Here is a 20,583-nt window from a genome sequence, read left to right on the forward strand (position 1 = left end):
GAAACCATATACAAGAGAAATCTCTATGGGCTTTATCAGTAATATATATACAGGTGCATCTCAATAAATTAGAATGTCGTGGAAAAGTTAACTTATTTCAGTAATTCAACTCAAATTGTGGAACTAGTGTATTAAATAAATTAAATGCACACAGACTGAAGTAGTTTAAGTCTTTGGTTCTTTTAATTGTGATGATTTCGGCTCACATTTAAAAATATTTTTTTTTTTTGTGAATTCTTGGCATTCTGGAAAGTATGTTAATTTACCGTACATGTACTCAATACTTGGTAGGGGCTCCTTTGGCTTTAATTACTGCCTCAATTCCGCGTGGCATGGAGGTGATCAGTTTGTCGCACTGCTGATGTGGTATGGAAGCCCAGGTTTCTTTGACAGTAGCCTTCAGCTCATCTGCATTTTTTGGTCTCTTGTTTCTCATTTTCCTCTTGACAATACTCCATAGATTCTCTCTGGGGTTCAGGTCTGGTGAGTTTTTTACTGGCCAGTCAAGCACACCAACACCATGGTCATTTAACCAACTTTTTGTGATTTTGGCAGTGTGGGCAGTTGGCAAATCCTGCTGGAAAATGAAATCAGCATTTTCAAAAAGCTGGTCAGCAGAAGGAAGCATAAAGTGCCCTAAAATTTCTTGGTAAACGGGTGCAGTGACTATGGTTTTCAAAAAACACAATGGACCAACACCAGCGGATGACATTGCACCCCAAATCATCACAAACTGTGGAAACTTAACACTGGACTTCAAGCAAATTGGGCTATGAGCTTATTCCAACCGTCCTCCAGACTCTGGGCCTTGGTTTCTAAACGAAATACAAAACTTGCTCTCATTTGAAAAGATGACTTTAGACCACTGGGCAACAGTCCAGTTCTTCTTCTCCTTAGCCCAGGTAAGACGCCTCTGACATTGTCTGTGGTTCAGGAGTGGCTTAACAAGAGGAATATGACAACTTCCTTGACACGTCTGTATGCCTTGACCCCAGCCTCAGTCCATTCCTTGTGAAGTTCACTCAAATTATTGAATCGATTTTGCTTGACAATCCTCATAAGGCTGTGGTTCTTTCGGTTGGCTGTGCGTCTTTTTCTTCCACACTTTTTCCTTCCACTCAACTTTCTGTTAACAAGCTTGGATACAGCACTCTGTGAACAGCCAGCTTGTTTGCCAATGAATGTTTGATGCTTACCCTCACTGTGAAGGTGTCAATGATTGTCTTCTGGATAACTGTCAGCTCAGCAGTCTTCCCCATGATTATGTAGCCTAGCGAATCAAACTGAGAGACCATTTTGAAGGCTCAGGAAACCTTTGCAGGTGTTTTGAGTTGATTAGCTGATTGGCTTGTCACCATATTCTAATTTGTTGAGATGGTTAATTGGTGGGTTTTGTTAAATGTGAGCCAAAATCATCACAATTAAAAGAACCAAAGACTTAAACTAATTCAGTCTGTGTGCATTTAATTTATTTAATACACAAGTTTTACAATTTGAGTTGAATTACTGAAATAAATGAACTTTTCCACGACATTCTAATTTACTGAGATGCACCGGTAGTAGGCTATATCATGTCATATTCTATTTAAGATTATGTTGAAGCTCCTTGCTCTTTAAATGTAGAAGTTTATTTATTGATCTAAAGCTGTTTGTATTAATGTAAACGTCAGTTAGTCTAAGAACTATCTTATGAGAGAGAGGCAACGGAACTGAATGCAGCCATAACTGCACAGTCTGAAGTAGGAACAAGAACATAATGCACGTGTGCACGATCGTTATGAGTAACATATTCAGTGATTTTAAAATGAAGTTTAGTCTGCACGCTGCATTAGCGACACATGGCAGGAGTGGCTTTCTGAGAGAGGGGTGTCTCTTAGAGTACGCCCAAGTCTCGGCTAAAGTAATCAGCAAACTGGAGACCACCACAGTTGCATCGACCCCCTTTCTGGTATTATGCATGCAAACCAAGAGCTCTGACCGAGCGTTTGTTAGCGACATGGAAGTCACTTCTATAAAGTAGAGGAGAAAAGTTTTGGATGTGGCAACCGTCCGCCAGAAATACCGGGGTGAGCGCGGCTTCAAGGAAAAGCGGAATACTAAATTCGGGCTTGCTTTTTTTACGTGGACAATCATGTTTTTGTTCTCCTGGGGACTTAGTTTTTTAGTATTACTCTCTGATTTTATGAATGCACTAGCTTCAGCAGGGACACTGCCAGGTTCAGAGAAAGGTACGGACTCTTTTCGTAATCTTTTACTCTCTCATTCAACTCAGAACCTTAAGGTGCGGAGAATGAATGACTTTTCCTTGCTTTCTTCAGAGCGCGCTGTATGAAGAGTCTTCGAGTAATAGCCTAGTAACTGACTGACACCTGATTTATCTCATGGGGTCTTAGGGAAAAAAATCAGTTAACAACTATTTTGATGGAGATTTTTCTATAGGTTATATATTTTGTATGTAGTGTAGCCTGACAATTTTTTTTATTTTTTTTTTAAAGAAAACTTTTTGTTTTGTTCCTAGGTTATGCATCAACCCTGTTATTATTATATTTACCAATTTGAGAATAATGCTCTCTTTCTAAAAAGTGAGCTCTTCAAGGACAGGTTTAAGTAGCCTATTCACTTTTTCCTCACTTAATCTTTTATGTTCATCAGTAGACACGATCTTACACTGTCAGCCCTGTTACCAAGACATATTTCAGGAAATATCGACATTAAATTGTTTTTCTAGCAAGTGTAGTTTCTCTGTCTTGTAATGCCAAATTAAAATGTGAAACTGTCAACCCTGTTAGCTACCTGTTTGTTACATAGACGCGCAGAGCAATAGGCTAATTGATCATTAAGACAGTTTGCCTGAAAAAAGAAAAATGCTCGACATTTATAGAATGCCTCGCTTGTTGTTACTAATTTTACTATTCAATCTCTGTCCTCTACCACAGCGAAAGTATCGTACTTTGGCCCGTATGAGATTGTAACTCCGGCCAGAGTGAATGAAGCCGGTGACAAACTGCCAACGGGCGTGCACTTCAAGAGGAGAAAGCGGAGTACCGACCCAGTAACCGGCAACATCTCCCATCATTGGACCTCTCCGCATGTCTATTACCAAATTTCTGCCTTTGGGCAGGACTATTACCTTAATCTTACTCTCGAGTCGGGATTTATTGCGCCAGTTTACACTGTTACGATACTCGGAGCATCCAGTGAAGGTTATAATTCAGAAGAGTGGGAGGAGGAGGAGGACACGGAGTATCAGCACTGCTTTTATAAAGGACATGTGAACGCTGGGCAGGAGCATACCGCAGTAATCAGCCTCTGCTCCGGTTTGGTGAGTTTAATAACCGTATATTATTAATAATAATTATCTTAATCATAATTTATGCGTCACGGGGCGCAGTATGCATTTGGAAACTTTGCAAATCTTCATGCACCCCAGATCCTTCCTATGTGGTTACATAATTATTCGCACACACTCGCACAAAGAAGTTTGGTGCAAGTTATTAGTTGGATACATGCGCACCAATTTTGTGACAGATCGTTTCGAAAGTATTTTCTCAACATATAAAAGCAGGTATATCATACAAAATTACGCTCTGTAAAAGAGCTGGGTGACGCACATTTTTCAGTGGCATAAGCAGCAGTGTACTGACGTCAATGGCGGTCCATATATGGGACTCAGATGTCATCTCATCTGTTGATGTGAACGTGAGTTCGCGCCATGTGACGCTGTTTCTCACAGATCAAAAGTAGCCTTGGGAACGAAGTAGCGTTTCAAAGAACCTGTTTAAACAGTATTTAGTGGTGCTTTCGTTGTTACGTGGCAATGCATGCTCCAAATTCTAAAACATTTAGATGGTGATGCTGAAAAATGCTAAAATTAACATGATCCATTATTCCTCCTTTCAGGGTTAGAACCTATGAAGTCTGGATTGCCTGCCTAGATAACACTACCCCCAGTATAGAGGGCGAGCGTGATTTCACCAAGTACAACATGTTCCTGGATCTACATCCTTGTTGATCCTAGAACAACATTCCAATCAACCAATCAGAATTGAGATATAACTTTTCAGAAAATATCTGTTTTAGGCTTACAGTCAGAGTTAGGTGCTTCTACACCCTTGTTAATCAGCTATTATTTCCCACTGATTTTAGGAATAGGCTAAATTATGGGTAAGGGTAGATTTAGGGGTAGGGATTGGGTTTAGTCTATATTTTTGGACAATAATATTGATCCAGGATCATCAGAAGATGTTGATCCAGGACATGTCTTACTTGGCAAAATCACGGCGACCCAGCATAGAGGGCCTGTAGCCAGGAGATTATATGGTTATATGGTATTTTAATGTTAAAGTTATTGCACATGTATTCTTATTCAGAATCTCTGCCATTTTTAGTAAATTTGTCAGGCTTGTTTGGGATGGCCAGTTTGTGTCCCTTAATACTCAGGTCAGGTGTATACAAACAATTTGTTTAAAATGTGTTATCTGTAATACAATATCCGGCCTTAAACTTGTTCAGTATGTTTCTTCTTGAAGATAAGGAGAGCATTTACCAATGTGCTTCTTGCTGGCTTTCAGGAAATTCACATTTTAAAACGTTATGCTTCTTAAGTATAGCAGCATGTTCTGATAGTTATCAACAACATTCTGCATACATTACCCCCCTGAGGCCAGTACACTGATATGCATTTTATGTATGTTTATTTTATCACTCCATCAGCCACTTAGGATTTGTAGGTAAATCAAATCTTAGGGGGAAGTTGTAAGGGCAATTTAAATTCACACACCGAATGTGTCTATAGACTTCACTGGCTGTGGACCAATTTCAACTTTGTTGTTTGTTTTAGCTTGGCACTTTCAGGTCACCAGAAGGGGAGTTTTATGTGGAGCCCCTTCATAGCTACAATGGTGAACATTATGAAGAAGAACACATCAAACCTCATGTCGTGTACAGAAAAGATGCTTCAAAAAAGACTGTAGATAACTCAACTACATGTGAAACTTCAGGTAAACAGCAACACGAGCACATCTTACCTTTCAAGTAGAAAAGTTTTGAGAGGTAAACATCAGATTTTAAACTTTAAAGTTAACCAATGTCAGTAATATTTACAATAACAAAACTGAATTACTGTAGTGAATTCCGTGACTGACTCATATTCAAGACAAGACGCATTAACTTACCATATTGTTTCTATGTAGTTTTGCAAATGGTATGCTAATGCATAATTAAATTAACCAGTTATAATTCTGTAAATCTAAATACGATTATGAATATAAGCACTGCACAATGCTTCTGCACAGAAACGGATATGCTATCATTGGCATTCAAATACTCATAGTGCTATTCATGGTTTCTTTTGCATCCTTTGCTTTTCTATTTTAAAATGTCATTGAGTAGAAGTCGAACCGGAAAAATCATTTTGGAAGTTCTTGGTATCATTCCAATCTTAGTTTACTGGTACAAAATCCTGTTGACTCTTGCACTTCCTGTGGCCTGAAGATAAGGAAACTCAAGAAAACCCAATACCATGAAAGCCACGTGGTGAGATGCATTCTAGTAAAGCAATGGCAGTTTTAAGTGTTTGTAAATTCATTGATACAAAAATACATTTGGACAGGGCTAATACACGCTGCTGCGTATTGACAGCACTCAACAGCAGCATTGTTTTTTTTAATTATCCCGTTTGTATTGTGTTATGTAAAGGAAACGTTTAGCCCACATAAGTGCTGGGAGAAGAACTTATTTTTAGTTTGCAAGAGTTTTATTGAAAGCTCCATTGTGGCTTTGTCTTTGTCTAGTGGAATAGGATTAATTTAGATTCCAAGTACACTTTTTTTGTGAAATATTATTGCAATTTATCATATTTTAAAATGGAATTTATTCCTACGGAGCCCCGCACATGACATGCAGGAAAAAATTGTAGGCTAAATTGTGTGCACGATTTACTATTTCGTTCACTCGATTTGCTATTTCGTTCACTCGATTTATAAATTGTGCGCACAATTTACTAATTCGTTCCCGCGATTTGCTTAATCGTCTGCATGATTTAGCAAATTGAGGGAATGCAATAGTAAATCGTGTACACGTGTTAGTACAGTGAGGGAACGAATTAGTAAATCATGCGCACAATTTATTTTGTCTTGCATGTCATGTGCAGGGCTCCGTATATTCCTGTGATGGCAAAACTGAATTTTTAGTCAGTCTTCAGTGTCACAAGATCCTTCGGAAATCACACTAATAGACTGATTGGCACTCAAGATACAGTCTTCTGTTCAAACTAACTTTTACTGACCCTAAGAGGTTGCATGCATTCACTTTTATGAATGTTCACCTGTTTACAATCCATATTATAATTTAATATAGATAATGATTAACCCTCATTGGATGCATAATCACTTTACTTTATTTCTTAACATGTATTGTTTTCCTCTTTTTAATGCAGGACATAAAGAGCCACACCGCAGACACAGAAACAAACTGAAGAAGAAGTCACCCTCAAGCATGTTGTCTGACCTGGAGACTCTTAATTCCAGACTCTTCTCTGCCCCCTTCCCCTCCTCAGAAAACAAGAAAAACTCCGCTAATGAAAGCAGTGACTCCAAGCCACACCGGAGATCAAAGCGTTTCCTCTCCTACCCCCGTTTTGTTGAAGTCATGGTTGTGGCAGACAGCAAGATGGTGGAACATCATGGAAGCAACCTCCAGCACTACATTCTTACACTGATGTCCATCGTAAGTTCTGTCCAGTTAACAATAGTCTCCTGGTTTGATGAGTTCGTGTCTGGGTTTGCTTTAGGTCTGATGCTCTTGCTCTTACTATGCTCTTAAGGGACAAATTATTAGTATGGGGTGAATATGTCTGACATACTTGATGAATGTTGAATATAAAACAAATCAAATCAGGTATGTTGCATGGACTGCATGCTTTAGATGCTTTTTCATTGGAACTCACAGGGAGGTTAGATGACCTATATTTTGATCTTGGCAAAGGCTGAATTCTCAGCAGGATCTGGCAGCACAAGCTAGTTCTCGATGGCCAAGAATTATTATTTTTTTTTAACAGCTGAGGTTAACATTGTGTGTTCAACGAGGTATTTGTGTACTGAAATTCAGAAATCAAAAAGACAGCAAATGTAAAAACCATTTTTTTGAGTGATAATATTTTGATTGAAATATTTTGTGATTACAAAAGATTTAAAAACATTCTGAAATGTTTCTGAAAGAAGACTCTTATGCTCACCAAGGCTACGTATTTGATCAAATTAAAATAAAATAAATGTGAATTAAAAAAACATTTCAATACACTGGCTTGGTGCTCAAAAAGACATTTAATATTCTTATCAATGGTGAAACCAGTTATATCATATTTTTGTAAAGTTGTAAATATCTTTACTGTCACTCTTTAACAATTTAATGCATCCTTGCAGAATAAAAGTACAATTTCTTACAGTCTTACTTCCCCCGAACAGTGCTTAACAGTAGTGTATAATATAATAACAGCTGAAACTCTCTGAGGCCGGTAGTTTGAGACCCCTGCTGTAAAGTACTTATAAGCCCTGACAATGAATTCCAGTTGTCTGTGTTCTCTCACTTAGGTTTCCTCCATCTATAAGGATCCCAGCATTGGAAACCTGATTAACATTGTTATTGTGAAGTTGGTCATCATAAAGAATGAGCTGGTAAGAGTTCTTTGTGTGGAAGTGTGGTAATTAATGGTTGCATTAAGGGTGCCTTTAAAATGTACTTAAGCATTTTTTTTTTTTACAGTTAAACCTTAACCTTATTCAAATGTTAACATCTGTCTTATATAGGATGGTCCCACTATCTCTTTCAATGCACAAGCCAGTTTGAAAAACTTCTGCATATGGCAGCAGAGTCAAAACCACGCAGATGACAATCATCACTCGCATCACGACACTGCCATCCTAATCACAAGGTAAGAACGATATTTATGGAATGGTTTCGATTTTTTTGGTCACAGATGTTGTAGAATACAAAACATATGATAAGTATAGTTGTGCTATGTGCTGTGATATGTGTCTTCTCTCCACAGTATGATTTCGGTGCCATTCATTTGGCAACACAGGAACTTTATAGTTGGTGTGAACCTTGAGCAAAAAAGTACACAAAAGATTTCAGTAACAAATTAATTATTTATGGTTCTACAACTACTTAGGTTATACTTTTCAAGGCCATGAATGCATGCATAAATAAGAAAACAAAGGACAGCACAGACACAAATGCAATATAAAAGAGTATCCGAATTTGTGAAGACTTGTCCTTTTTTTATTTCAGGCAGGACATCTGTCGAGCACGGGACAAGTGTGACACTTTAGGTAAATCATCTTTATGTGAAAATGGTGATTATGATCATATTAAAGTTGACAGTTTTAACTAAGGTGATCTCTCATGCACTTTCAGGTCTTGCTGAGCTGGGTACAGTTTGTGATCCCTACAGAAGTTGCAGTATTAATGAGGATAATGGACTCAGTACTGCTTTCACCATCGCTCATGAGCTTGGCCATGTGTGAGTACTATTTTTGTAAAATATTTCGCTTTGTAAATGTGTGAACACTTTCCCCCTTCAACATAAGTGCCACTTGAGTTCATTTTTTGCTTTCCAGCACAATGACAGTTATGCATTTTTAAGTTTTGAGTCTGGCTTAAGTGTCCAAATACTTTTTGAGCCGTAACATCTCCTACATTATAAATGCTGTTTGTCACACTGACTTTGCTTGAGAAGAGCTCTTATTATACCTAGAACTAAATTGTCTTTAAATCATTTATATACTATTGTGTTCTACTTTTGTAGTAGAACTTCTTCAAGGTCTACCAGTCTGCAAGTTTCTCAAGCCTCTTCACTGCCTTCTTCCCTATTTTTAAGTTGTGTGTCTTTTATTTTGGTATGTTTTGGGGAGATGTCATTGTCATTTGTAAGACTCAATAATAGTCTGTCCAACTTCTCAAGGTCTGCTCATCACTGCTGAAATGCTCTGGGTTTTTTGAGCTTAATAGAGTGTTGGAGGTAAATTATCTTAATAAATAAGGTCATGGCTCATACAGTGGTCTCATGATGGTCAAATACAGTAAAAATTACAGTAAAACATTATTTCGGTAACAGTGTTCCTATTTCAGCTCGGCAGAAATATTCAAAAAAAGGCTAATATTTATACCAAAATATTGGCAATGGATCTACGCCTATGTAGAGTCAAATGGAAATTACATCTAAAAGGCCTTTAAACGAACTCTCATTTTGAATTCCATTCTTATCCGGTGGCAGGTGGTGACATCAGTGCCATGTGCTTGAGTGAGGATTTAGTGTTGGTGCTGTACAGTGCTATGCAGCGCGAACCACCTCTCTCCCCATGGTTGTCCCAGAATTTGATATGTTCTGCTGCTCATGGTATTATTAATTTCCTTACTGGTGGCCAAATGACATAGGTTTTTTTTATTATTATTATTCTAGCAATATTGCTAGCAATATCTGGGGTGGGGGGGAGCAAAAGATCTATTTAATGCTGATATAAATGGTAAAGTTTGTTGGCAATTAAAAAAAAAGGGGTGAAAAATCGGATCTAAAATGAACACTTATTTTATGCTGTATTCACTAAATATTTACTGCAATATCTTTAATTCTTTAGGATTTTAAATTGTTCATTCTCATTTCCCCATTTTCTATTTTTACATTTAGGTTACCTTTGCCATCATCAGATAGGTAGGTAGGTAGATAGATAGATAGATAGATAGATAGATAGATAGATAGATAGATAATTTATGATAGATATATGATTTTTTTAATACAGTGAAACAATTGCTAGTAAAATTCCCCAAAATTACAAAGAAACTTCAAGTAACACATTGAAATAAGTGTGGAATTTTGAAGTAGAAAGACTGGAACACTCCATTAATCTTTGTTTTATTTCCAAATCCCCCCCCAAAAATGTTTGCATAGTAGGATTGTGTTATAAATGGGTAAATACCTGATATTGGTCAGTCTTAAAGAGTACATGTGTCCTGAGCCTGCTCATCATATGTGTGCGCATGTATGTTTCAATCGTGCCCTTAGGTTCAACATGCCTCATGATGACAGTAACAAATGCAAGGAGGATGGAGCCAAGAACCAGCAACATGTGATGGCCCCTACGCTCAACTATTACACCAATCCTTGGATGTGGTCCAAATGTAGTCGGAAATACATCACAGAGTTCCTCGAGTATGTAAACCCCATTTTACAATCCACACAGTCACAAGATGTTTTTGAACCTGTGATGTTGGTCTAAACACATGTCCAGCGTCAACTTGCATTTGTTTTCTTCTAAACCTTCTCAATTGGAATGGAAACATCGTCATCTGTAGCAAACGGAACAGATTAATTTTTTCGTCTTCTGTCACTTACTGAGACCATTTGTGTTGTTTGTGGCTTGTTTTTCATTTATCATTAGCACAGGGTACGGTGAGTGTTTGCTCGATGAGCCAGTTTCTAGGCCATACAGTTTGTCCCAGCAGCTGCCTGGACAGATATACAGCGTCAATAAACAATGTGAGCTGATATTTGGGCCTGGGACACAGGTGTGCCCATATATGGTGAGAAGATTAACCTCAGGGAATTGCATAACATACTGACATGGACCTTTTCTACTGTGTATTATCTGCTGTCTAATATTATTTATGGAGATGTTTTTAATAAAAAATCATAAAGATAATCCATAGTACAGCTAATAATATCAAATTCAATTCAAAGCATGATACGTGTGTAGAAAAAACAAGTGTCAGTACAAATTTTGCGTGTGTTTGTTTAAGAGTTGTTTAAGCTAACAGTAAGGATTTGGATGTTGTGCAGACACAGTGCCGAAGGTTGTGGTGCACCAGTCCAGACGGAGTCCAGCGTGGCTGCCGGACCCAACACATGCCATGGGCCGACGGGACAGAGTGTTCTCCTGGAAAGGTAAGCACTCAGTAAATCAAATATGAACACATCAAGAAAAATGTCATTAGGCTCCAGTGTTGTTTAGATCCCAGTAATATCTTCTTTTGTGTTAAATGACATAAAGGTGAACAAATGATGATAGAAATGTCATGTTTGGGTGAACTGTCCTTTTAAAGATAAGATTTGTGCAGCATTTTCTATTTTGAAGCAATAATACATTTGGCTGGCTGCTTGTGGAGAGTATGTGATTAGTTTTGTGTACGTCTTTTACAGATGAAAAGCAGATCCTTCAGTGTAACTTCAAACACATATTTCCTCCAAATAACAACCAAATCACTTCCACAATGACACTTGTCCTCACTGATATACTGCTTTGCCCTGTCTCTGTTTTACAGTGTTTCCCAGATTGTGAACCCAAGTCAGACTCGATTAGTGGTAGTGACTGTAAATGGCAATGCATTTCTCATGACCTTCATATGCAAACCGTTGCAGATAGCATCCCAGGAGGGCAATTTTACATGGTTACTAGGTATCTCAACATTGAATTGCTGCCATACATTGTCCTATGTTTCGGTGTGGTATCATGTGGCTTGATGTATCTAGATATGCACAGAACCGGTCTCTTGCAGCTTGTTTTGATTTTCACACTGGGACCACCCATAATATGTGGATTGTCTGGTAACCATTGAGTAAATCTGAGCGTTGCATCACAACGCTTGACCCATGTGCAGTTTGATGGTGAAATAGTGCTATAGCTTGGCTCTTTTCTCCATAAAGTTTATTGCCAGTGAAATAAGTAAAAGGGATCTTCAGAGAAGATTTCTGCATCCACAAAGGTGGCGTCCCAGAACCTATTACGTAATCACCATGGATTGAAATTAAAATAGGAGATTGATAACTTAGATGCTCGACAAGGGCTTTGCATATAACAAAACACACTTTAAATTATCATATTGTCTGTGTATCATCATCATTCCTGGTCATTCTAGTCGGTGGACTTTATAGCAAGCAGACTGCACTGATTTTGTAATGAGCTCATCTTTTCTGTGTTTGTTTCTCACTTGCAGCATTGTAAACATGGCCTGTGCATCCATAAAGAGCATGAATCTGTTCCAGTAGAGGGGGCCTGGGGCGTCTGGAGTCCCTTTGGCACATGCTCAAGGACCTGTGGAGGGGGAATCAAGATCGCTGTGCGCGAGTGCAACCGACCCGTGTAAGCTGCCGCTCTTTGTAGTCATGCATCCTCACTGGATTTTGAATTGGCACCAGGTTTCTCAATGTTCCTTGACAAATGACAGCAGCACAGCCATCCTGAAGAAGAATATTCTTCAAAAGAGATTGCTTACTTAATGCACATGGGTAGACAGCAGGTTTTGCTCAATTTAAATTGCAGTCAGACACAAACGTCATTAAGAAAGCAAAAGAGACTTTTTATGAAAGAACGTTTTATTTATACTGTAGTCACATTTTCTAAATGTGAATATGTGCTCTGTTTATGTGTTTGCATGACTTTTAGGCCCAGAAATGGGGGAAAGTATTGTGTTGGACGCAGGATGAAATTCCGTTCCTGTAACTCTGAGCCATGCTCCAAGCAAAAGAAAGATTTCAGGGAGGAACAGTGTGCCAGCTTTGATGGGCGGCACTTCAACATCAATGGTCTACCTCCAAATGTCCGCTGGGTGCCAAAGTATAGCGGAAGTAAGTTGCAGCTGGCACACTTCTCAATAGAGAAGAAGATTTTTACTGAATAATGACATGGGCTGCATTTCCCAAAAGCATTGTAAGCCACCAGTGATCTCTACAATCAACTTCATATATGATGCTTTTGAGAAACTCTCACAAATCTGAAGTTTTGGGCACATCTATGGTGCTAATCTGGTAGCTTAAAAGACATCATTACGAATTGCAAAAGCTGCATGAAGATTCCTCAACAATATACAATGAAAATATACAAAAAAAAGCTAATTCAAAATATTAATAAATACTGTTATACTAAATAAATAACACTGCAAATTTCTCTATTGTTTGCCAGTAGCTCATACGCCCTCAGTATTTGTTGAAGATATCCCTATAGAATAAGTTTCTTAATTGTTTCAGTTCAAACATATTGTTCGACTAATATATATAATTGCTTTCATTATGTATAACCCACATTAAACAATTCCCCAGATTTTCCTCGTGATTTAAGACCAATCAAATTACCAAACACAATTAGATTTTAATTAAGTTGATAATTGTGTAGTACAAAGATGAATAGCTTTGATGAGAAACATATTATATATTGACTGTATTAACTATTTCTCATGGCTGTGTGTGCTGTAGTTCTGATGAAGGATCGCTGTAAGCTGTTCTGTCGTGTGGCGGGGAGTACAGCTTACTACCAACTCAGGGACAGAGTTATTGATGGCACGCAGTGTGGGCCTGATACCAATGACATCTGTGTGCAGGGCCTGTGCAGGGTGGGTGCATTTGTGTGTCTATGTGGTGTGAAAATGCACCTTAAATGAGTGGATATCCTGCATAATCGGAAGCATTAGTCCTGTATAGTCCTGTTCAAGTGGACTTTAAATTAATTCCACATTCTGTTTCTGCAGCAAGCAGGATGTGACCACGTGTTAAACTCCAAGGCCAGGAGAGATAAGTGTGGAGTGTGTGGTGGGGATAACTCATCTTGCAAGACTGTGGCAGGAACGTTCAACATAGTGCATTATGGTAGGTGACTGTTATTTTAGGGCAGTTCTTTTCATGTTAGAAAAGTGCCGTATTTTTTGGACTATAAGTCGCACCTGAGTATAAGTCGCATTAGTCCAAAAATACGTCATGATGAGGAAAAAACATATATAAGGCGCACTGGACTATAAGTCACATTTATTTAGAACCAAGAACCAAGAGAAAACATTACAGTCTACAGCCGCGAGAGCAGCTTAGAGCGCCCTCTCACGGCTGTAGAGGGTAATGTTTTCTCTTGGTTCATTTCTCTTAGTTCATTTCTCTTGGTTCATGTCAAATTAATTTTGATAAGCAAGTCGCACCTGACTATAAGTCGCAGGACCAGCCAAACTATGAAAAAAAGTGTGACTTTTTCCGGAAAATACGGGTAACACTAAGCAGTTTAATTCGAATTTAGCTTGATTCGCTTTAGTTCCACGCAGTTCAGTCCAATTAACAAAAAGAACGATAATATTTACTTAATATTTTTTTGGAGGAGTATTTTATTGATTTCTGCTTTTTTGCAGGTTACAATGTTGTGGTGCGAATTCCCAGCGGTGCTACAAACATAGATGTGAGACAACACAGCTACTCAGGGAAACCAGCGGACGATAACTACCTCGGTAAGATAAGAAATTACATTAGACATTAAATTTATGATTTTTTTTCCCCAATTATAGTTCAGTGGTAGTTCAGAAGATTTAAAACTTGGAAAGTAATAATAAAAATTAGACATGCACTAAGAATCATGCTGATAATTATTTTCATATTATATTCATATTAAATTAAAATGATATACTATTTTGTAATTCAAAATAAAACCCTATATATTTTTTATAAAATACACTGATCTGTAAAATACTAAATTCTATAATAGTATTGAATAATTTGTTTTTAATTATTTACATTTTAACTTTAAATGAAGATTATATGTTGGCAAATGTAATGACAAATGAGCATACGATTAAATATCCAACACTGACTGACAAGTTTAAATTATCTCTAAAACCTATAGATAACAATATGGCACTAACATACCATGCATCACTTGTAAACATGTAATATTTTTATATGTCAAGAGTCAATAGAGCATGCTATAATTCAGTTAGTGCTGATGATTTATGCATAATTACAAGATTGAAAATTGATTTGCATATTCATCATGATCAATTCTTATTTAAAATGAATCCTACTGTTTTGATGTGCCATAAGTGAACTGATGTCAAGATTTACTGCAAGCTAGTTTACAAGAGGCTTTTGCAATTGTTTTCATAAAGGTTTTTGTGTTAATGCATCTGAACTCTACAAACCTAAGGAAATATGTGCTGTTTTCAGCAGTTTACTTGCTGTGCTTGTGTGTTCATTGATATCTTTGCATGGCTATGGTGTATTTGGTGCATTTATGTGTGTTTATGTATGAGTTGCAGGGGTTGGCCGTTGTAATGTGTGAAGTAGTGAGGAAAGTAACTCAGGAAATAAGCTACATAATCACATTAGTGCGCATTTTTGAAGCACACTGACTTCAGTAGAGCAAGACGTGGCCTCTTTACAGAATGCTGGATTTCTTTACCCCGATTAGCCTAATCTGCCCTGACTGTTGCTAAATCTGACTGTAAATGAAAATATTTTATTCCTTAGGTCATGCAGGTCTTGTAGTGAGAGATTTGTTTAAACAAGTGAACGCTATTTAATTATTTATCCTGTGGCATGGCTGAATATATATATTTGCTTTTGTGCTTGAACATAAAGAAAATAGCTCCACATGGAGAGAGTGCGGTATGGTGTTATTGGTAACCTTGATAAATTTTACAATATATGGCAACCATTTCTGGATCATCTTGCCCAACTTAACGCTAAATCTGACCAGTAATGTAGGACATTGTATGCTGTCTGTTCTGCCCTCTACTGAATTCTTGCTTGTTTTCTTACTGAAACGATATACGCCCTGATTGCCTTATTATTATTTTATTATTTTTTTTATTATTTTTTTTTTTTATTTATCATTATATATATTGTCATTATTAATAGTGGATGATATTAATAATTATACATGTTGTTTCTGCTAATATCATAATTCATTGAGTTGTATACATCTTAATGTATTTTGTTTTCTTTTTTGTAAAATGTAAAATCTTAATAAAAATACTTTAAAAAAAAAAAAAAAAAAAAGAACATAAAGAAAATAAAGCATGCATGTTGTCTCATTTTTTGTTTTGCAGCCTTGTCCAACAGCCGTGGAGAATCTTTACTCAATGGAAATTTTGTGGTCAGTATGTTTAAAAGGGAAGTCAGAGTAGGGAATGCTGTTATTGAATACAGCGGCTCTGACCATGTTGTTGAGAGAATCAACTGCACTGACCGAATAGAAGAGGAGATTATTATCCAGGTAATATGGCTTCAATGAATTCAATTTGAACTTTTATGTTGTCTTACATTGTGAAACCTCACATTTTAACAACGTGTGAATTGTGTTTAAAACCTTTGTAACGCCATACTTTTGGCCTGTATGTGATCTTTTCCAACTAGGTGCTATCCGTAGGTAACCTCTATAACCCTGACGTCAGGTATTCCTACAACATTCCCATAGAGGACAAACCTCAGCAGTTTTTCTGGGATGTGTACGGCCCGTGGCAGGATTGCAGTCTGCTGTGCCAAGGTGGGTGTGAGAGAAGCAACAGATATTTTGTGTGAAACATTTGCCAGAAAAGTCCGTTTAGAATTCGGTAAACTTGAACCAGACGTTTAATGCTGGCGGGGTCATCCAGTTCACTGTTTCTTGGAAATTTAGAGAATGCAATGAGGAACTTTCTTTTTTTCTTTCTTTGTCTAGATCACAAACATGTGTTTGAACTTGTGTGTCTTGTGCTGTTTGTTATGTGCATCAGGAGAGCACAAGAGAAAGATCTTGTGCAGTCGTGAGTCGGATCGATTGGTTGTGTCTGATCAGCGGTGCCATGGCTCTCCCAAACCAGCTGTGATCTCTGAGCCATGCAACACAGACTGTGAACTCAGGTACATGTCCACATTCACTAGTTTTAAAAACCTGTGTGTGTGTGAAAGAAGTTAAAAGGATAGTTCACCCAAAAATGAAAATATGTAATTAATTACTCACCCTCATGTCGTTCCAAACCTGTAAGACCTTTGTCTATCTTCGGAACACACAAAAATTCAAAAAATATTTTTTTTTAATGATTTTTCAGATGTAGAAACATGCTGCTTTCCATAGAACATACATGCGCTGCACCTTGTTTACAAACAGAAGAATGCACACATATGCGTTTTGGTACTCTCGATAAAGAGAGATGAAGTATTGTTGAATAAAGTAATTATTTTTGTTTTCATTGCACACAAAATGTATTATCGTAACTTCATAAAATTACAGTTAAACCACTGATGTCACATGGACTATTTTAACAATGTCCTTAGCATATTTCTGGGTCTGGGAACATTTCAGTTACATTGGTGTCTATGCAGGGTCAGAAAGGTCTCGTATTTCATCAAAAATATCTTAATTTGTGTTTGTTTTCCAAAGATGAACAAAAGTCTTAGGGGATTGAAACAACATAAAGGGTAAGTAATTAATGACAGAATAAAAATTTGAACGGCCAGAACTAACGCTATACACTTGATTTTTGGGTAAACTATCCATTTAGTTCTTTTATTCAGTAGGGGTACAACAAATTTTTTGAAAGTGACAGTAAGGTATTTATAATGTTATAAATGATCAAATACTAAGCAGCACAACCTTATAATAAGATATGTTACTTGAGCACAAAATCAGCATATTAGAATGATTTCTGAAGGATCATGTGAAACCAAAGACCGTAGTAATGATGCTGAAAATTCAGCTTTACGGTCACAGGAATAAATGACATTATTTTGAAATGTAACAGTTTGTACTGTTTTCGATCAAATAAATGCAACCTTGGTGAACATAGATGCTTTTTTCAAAAACATTCTTACAGACCCAACAATCTTTTGAATTAGCCTATTAATTTAGTTCATTCAACCTTATTAATTCAATAAGGTTCATGGGGTTTAACTTTGTTGCATTTCTTCAATTTGCAGGTGGCAGGTTGTTCGTAAAAGCGAATGTACAGCCACTTGTGGTCTGGGCTTCAAGACTTTGTACATTTACTGCATCAAACAGAGCAGGTTGGATGGGAAAACCCAGAGAGTTGACGACCGATATTGCAGCAACCAGCGCAAGCCTGAAGACAAGGAGGTGTGCCATGGAGACTGCAACCCTGGTGGATGGGAGTACTCTTCCTGGTCTGAGGTGCGAAAAAACCTCAGTGGTCTCAAAACAGCTCTTCTTAAATATATTCATGTACTTTAAAGAATGTGGACTGTATGTATTTGACATGTGACTTACTATGAGGATTTTATTTTCTTGGTTTTCTAGTGCTCCAGGAGCTGTGGAGGAGGAACACGTCGTAGGAGTGCAAAATGTGGAAAGTCAGCAGAAACTGATGATGAAACCAAGTGCAATCCACAAGAAAAGCTCACAGTCCAACCTTGTAATGAATTCCTGTGTCCTCAGTGGAAGACTGGAGACTGGTCCGAGGTAAACACAGACCAATGCATCCCATGAAAACATGGGCAGCTTCAAATGTAATCTGGATTTATGCAGAATATGCTTAAACCTTCAGAGTAAAAATCTAGTCGTCCACCATGACTTACTCTAATGCTACTTTTGAATTCATTTTGTAGTGTTTAGTGACATGTGGCAAGGGCTATAAGCACCGCCAGACTTGGTGTCAGTTTGGAGAGGAGCGTTTGGATGACCGCTTCTGTGATTCCTCCAAACCAGAGTCAGTACAGACCTGCCAACAGCAAGAATGTGCCTCCTGGCAGGTTGGACCCTGGGGACAGGTAAGAAAAAAAAAACACAGACAGTATTTAGGAGCATGACATGTTTAGGTATGTCAGCTATTACATGATGTATATTTGATGCTTAGGCCTGTGAAATACAAATTCAAGTGAACTGTGATAACGCAATGTAATTTCCAGGAGTCGGTGCAATCAGAGCTAGCAGATATTGTAAACAAATTATCACAGCTGCTGTGTGGGTGGAAAGCGACCACAAAAATGTAACGAGGTTACGGACCAGTCAAAGAACAACATTTGGTACTTTTCTGTGTCGATGTGGAACACATCTGAAACAAACATGTATGTTGTTTATAAGGTCTGTGGATCCCTGAAAAGTATTAAAACGTGTTTTATTTACTTTTTAAAAAAAGTTTTAAGTGTTGTTCACAGTTCACTGAAAAACTTGCTTCTCACCAGGCAGCCGATTCAAAAGTGCTTTACTGCGTGTACTTAAATAAAATGCCACCAGAGCAAGTTTAAAGATTTTCATCTTGTTTTTTGTACATGGAAATCAATAATCAACATTCAATAGTGCAAAACACTGTGCTGCTTTAAAACATCTGTGTGAATGTGCCATTTTTCCGCTTGTACTGCAAGATATTTGATATTATCGCAAAGGTGATAATAGATTTATTTTTTTAATTCTGATATGACAACCACCGTTGAATACCAAAAAGTATTATAGACACTACCATTCAAAAGCACAGAGTTGGCAAGAAAAAGGCTGCATTTATTTGATCAAAAATACAATAAAATCATTAATATTATGCATTTTTATTACAATTTAAAATAAGTTTTCTATTTTAATATATTTAAAAATGTGATTTGTTTTAGAATTGTCAGCAGTTTTCAGCAGCTATGTAACATGATCCTTCAGAAAGCATTCTGATATGCTGATTGTATGATTAAGAAATATTTGATGACTATAATTAATGTTTTAATGCTTTCTTGGAGACTGTGGTAGTCTTTTTCAGGAGTCTTAGATGAATAATCAGATTAAAAGAATTTTGTTGAAAATAAAATAAAATAAAATCAAGTAATTTGAGAGTATTAAATATAAGTATATTTTAGCCTATTGCAAATCAGGCAGCTGAGCAGAATGTGATGTTAAAATCTTTTTAAGCTTTTTGTTACAAAATCCATCTTAAATACTTTTTAAAACTTGCAGACACCATGTGAATATCATCTATTCATGGATAATCTGTTTTCTATCCACTTGAGCAATTTATGACTGTCTTCAGAAAAGCAAATAGATTTTTTTCCAGAGATCACCCAGAGGGGAATCATATAATTTGTAACATTTGTGTGGGCAAACTACCTTTAAATCCTAAAGTATGATAGAGATTAGACATCGCTCTTGCATAGATTAAGCAATCATGATAAATGCATGTTTGAGGTGCTTTACTGAAGCATATGTGATCTAGCTGCAAATGCTGCCACACAAGCTTGACCTTGATGCAGTCAAGTCAGCGATGAGGAAAAGAGATAAAGAAAAGGTGAACAAATTACTGGCCCATGTCCCAGGTTGCCCATGTGGGTGCTGATCACATCAGTGCTGGATTAATGCAATAGTGACTATCTTTATTCTCAAATTAATCTCCTGGGTAATTCATAGGCATTACGTACATTGTAACATTAAATGAGATACTGACCTCCCTCTTTATTTGTGTGTGTGTAGTGTACCACCACATGTGGCCTGGGCTATCAGATGAGAGCTGTGAAGTGTATAGTTGGCTCATATGGCTCTGTCATGGATGACTCTGAATGTAATGCAGCAACACGTCCAACAGACACTCAGGTAGGAGCATTGATCTCTAATATGCACACTGACTCTCATTCATTTCTCTCTTTATCATTATTGATTGCGAGTACTGTTAGTTTTTCATCATAATATAACTACTGAAAACCATAAAGGGGTGAACCAGACTCCCTGATTCAGTTTGCTGTATGCTTGATGAAATGAAAGAGCAAGAAGCCATGGTCTGTGTTAAAAGTAGCTTTTTAATAGCTGAACCACAGCACAATTAAGAAACCTTGGAGATCATGCATTACTGTTATTCAAATGCTGTTTTGTCTTAAAA

The 20,583-nt window shown here is 37.3% G+C and overlaps 1 protein-coding gene across 1 annotated transcript in view; it reads left to right on the forward strand.

The window, feature by feature from the left end:
• Positions 1–1,940: 1,940 nt before the first annotated feature.
• The window catches only part of LOC132126450 (A disintegrin and metalloproteinase with thrombospondin motifs 9-like), a 41,581-nt gene continuing 22,938 nt past the window's right edge, over positions 1,941–20,583 (forward strand). The window contains exons 1-23 of the mRNA XM_059537700.1: positions 1,941–2,228; positions 2,937–3,322; positions 4,841–5,000; positions 6,437–6,726; positions 7,590–7,673; positions 7,806–7,930; positions 8,290–8,330; positions 8,416–8,521; positions 10,061–10,207; positions 10,437–10,578; positions 10,835–10,939; positions 11,989–12,134; positions 12,438–12,619; positions 13,244–13,380; positions 13,516–13,633; positions 14,158–14,253; positions 15,850–16,016; positions 16,157–16,286; positions 16,516–16,642; positions 17,699–17,909; positions 18,036–18,197; positions 18,344–18,505; positions 20,181–20,300. Of these exons, the coding sequence (XP_059393683.1) occupies positions 2,132–2,228; positions 2,937–3,322; positions 4,841–5,000; positions 6,437–6,726; positions 7,590–7,673; positions 7,806–7,930; positions 8,290–8,330; positions 8,416–8,521; positions 10,061–10,207; positions 10,437–10,578; positions 10,835–10,939; positions 11,989–12,134; positions 12,438–12,619; positions 13,244–13,380; positions 13,516–13,633; positions 14,158–14,253; positions 15,850–16,016; positions 16,157–16,286; positions 16,516–16,642; positions 17,699–17,909; positions 18,036–18,197; positions 18,344–18,505; positions 20,181–20,300 (3,441 nt within the window). The 5' untranslated portion in view covers positions 1,941–2,131. The remainder of the gene's footprint in view (positions 2,229–2,936; positions 3,323–4,840; positions 5,001–6,436; positions 6,727–7,589; positions 7,674–7,805; positions 7,931–8,289; positions 8,331–8,415; positions 8,522–10,060; positions 10,208–10,436; positions 10,579–10,834; positions 10,940–11,988; positions 12,135–12,437; positions 12,620–13,243; positions 13,381–13,515; positions 13,634–14,157; positions 14,254–15,849; positions 16,017–16,156; positions 16,287–16,515; positions 16,643–17,698; positions 17,910–18,035; positions 18,198–18,343; positions 18,506–20,180; positions 20,301–20,583) is intronic.

Source organism: Carassius carassius, chromosome 44 (genome assembly GCF_963082965.1).
Source record: "Carassius carassius chromosome 44, fCarCar2.1, whole genome shotgun sequence".
Classification (NCBI taxonomy): domain Eukaryota; kingdom Metazoa; phylum Chordata; class Actinopteri; order Cypriniformes; family Cyprinidae; genus Carassius; species Carassius carassius.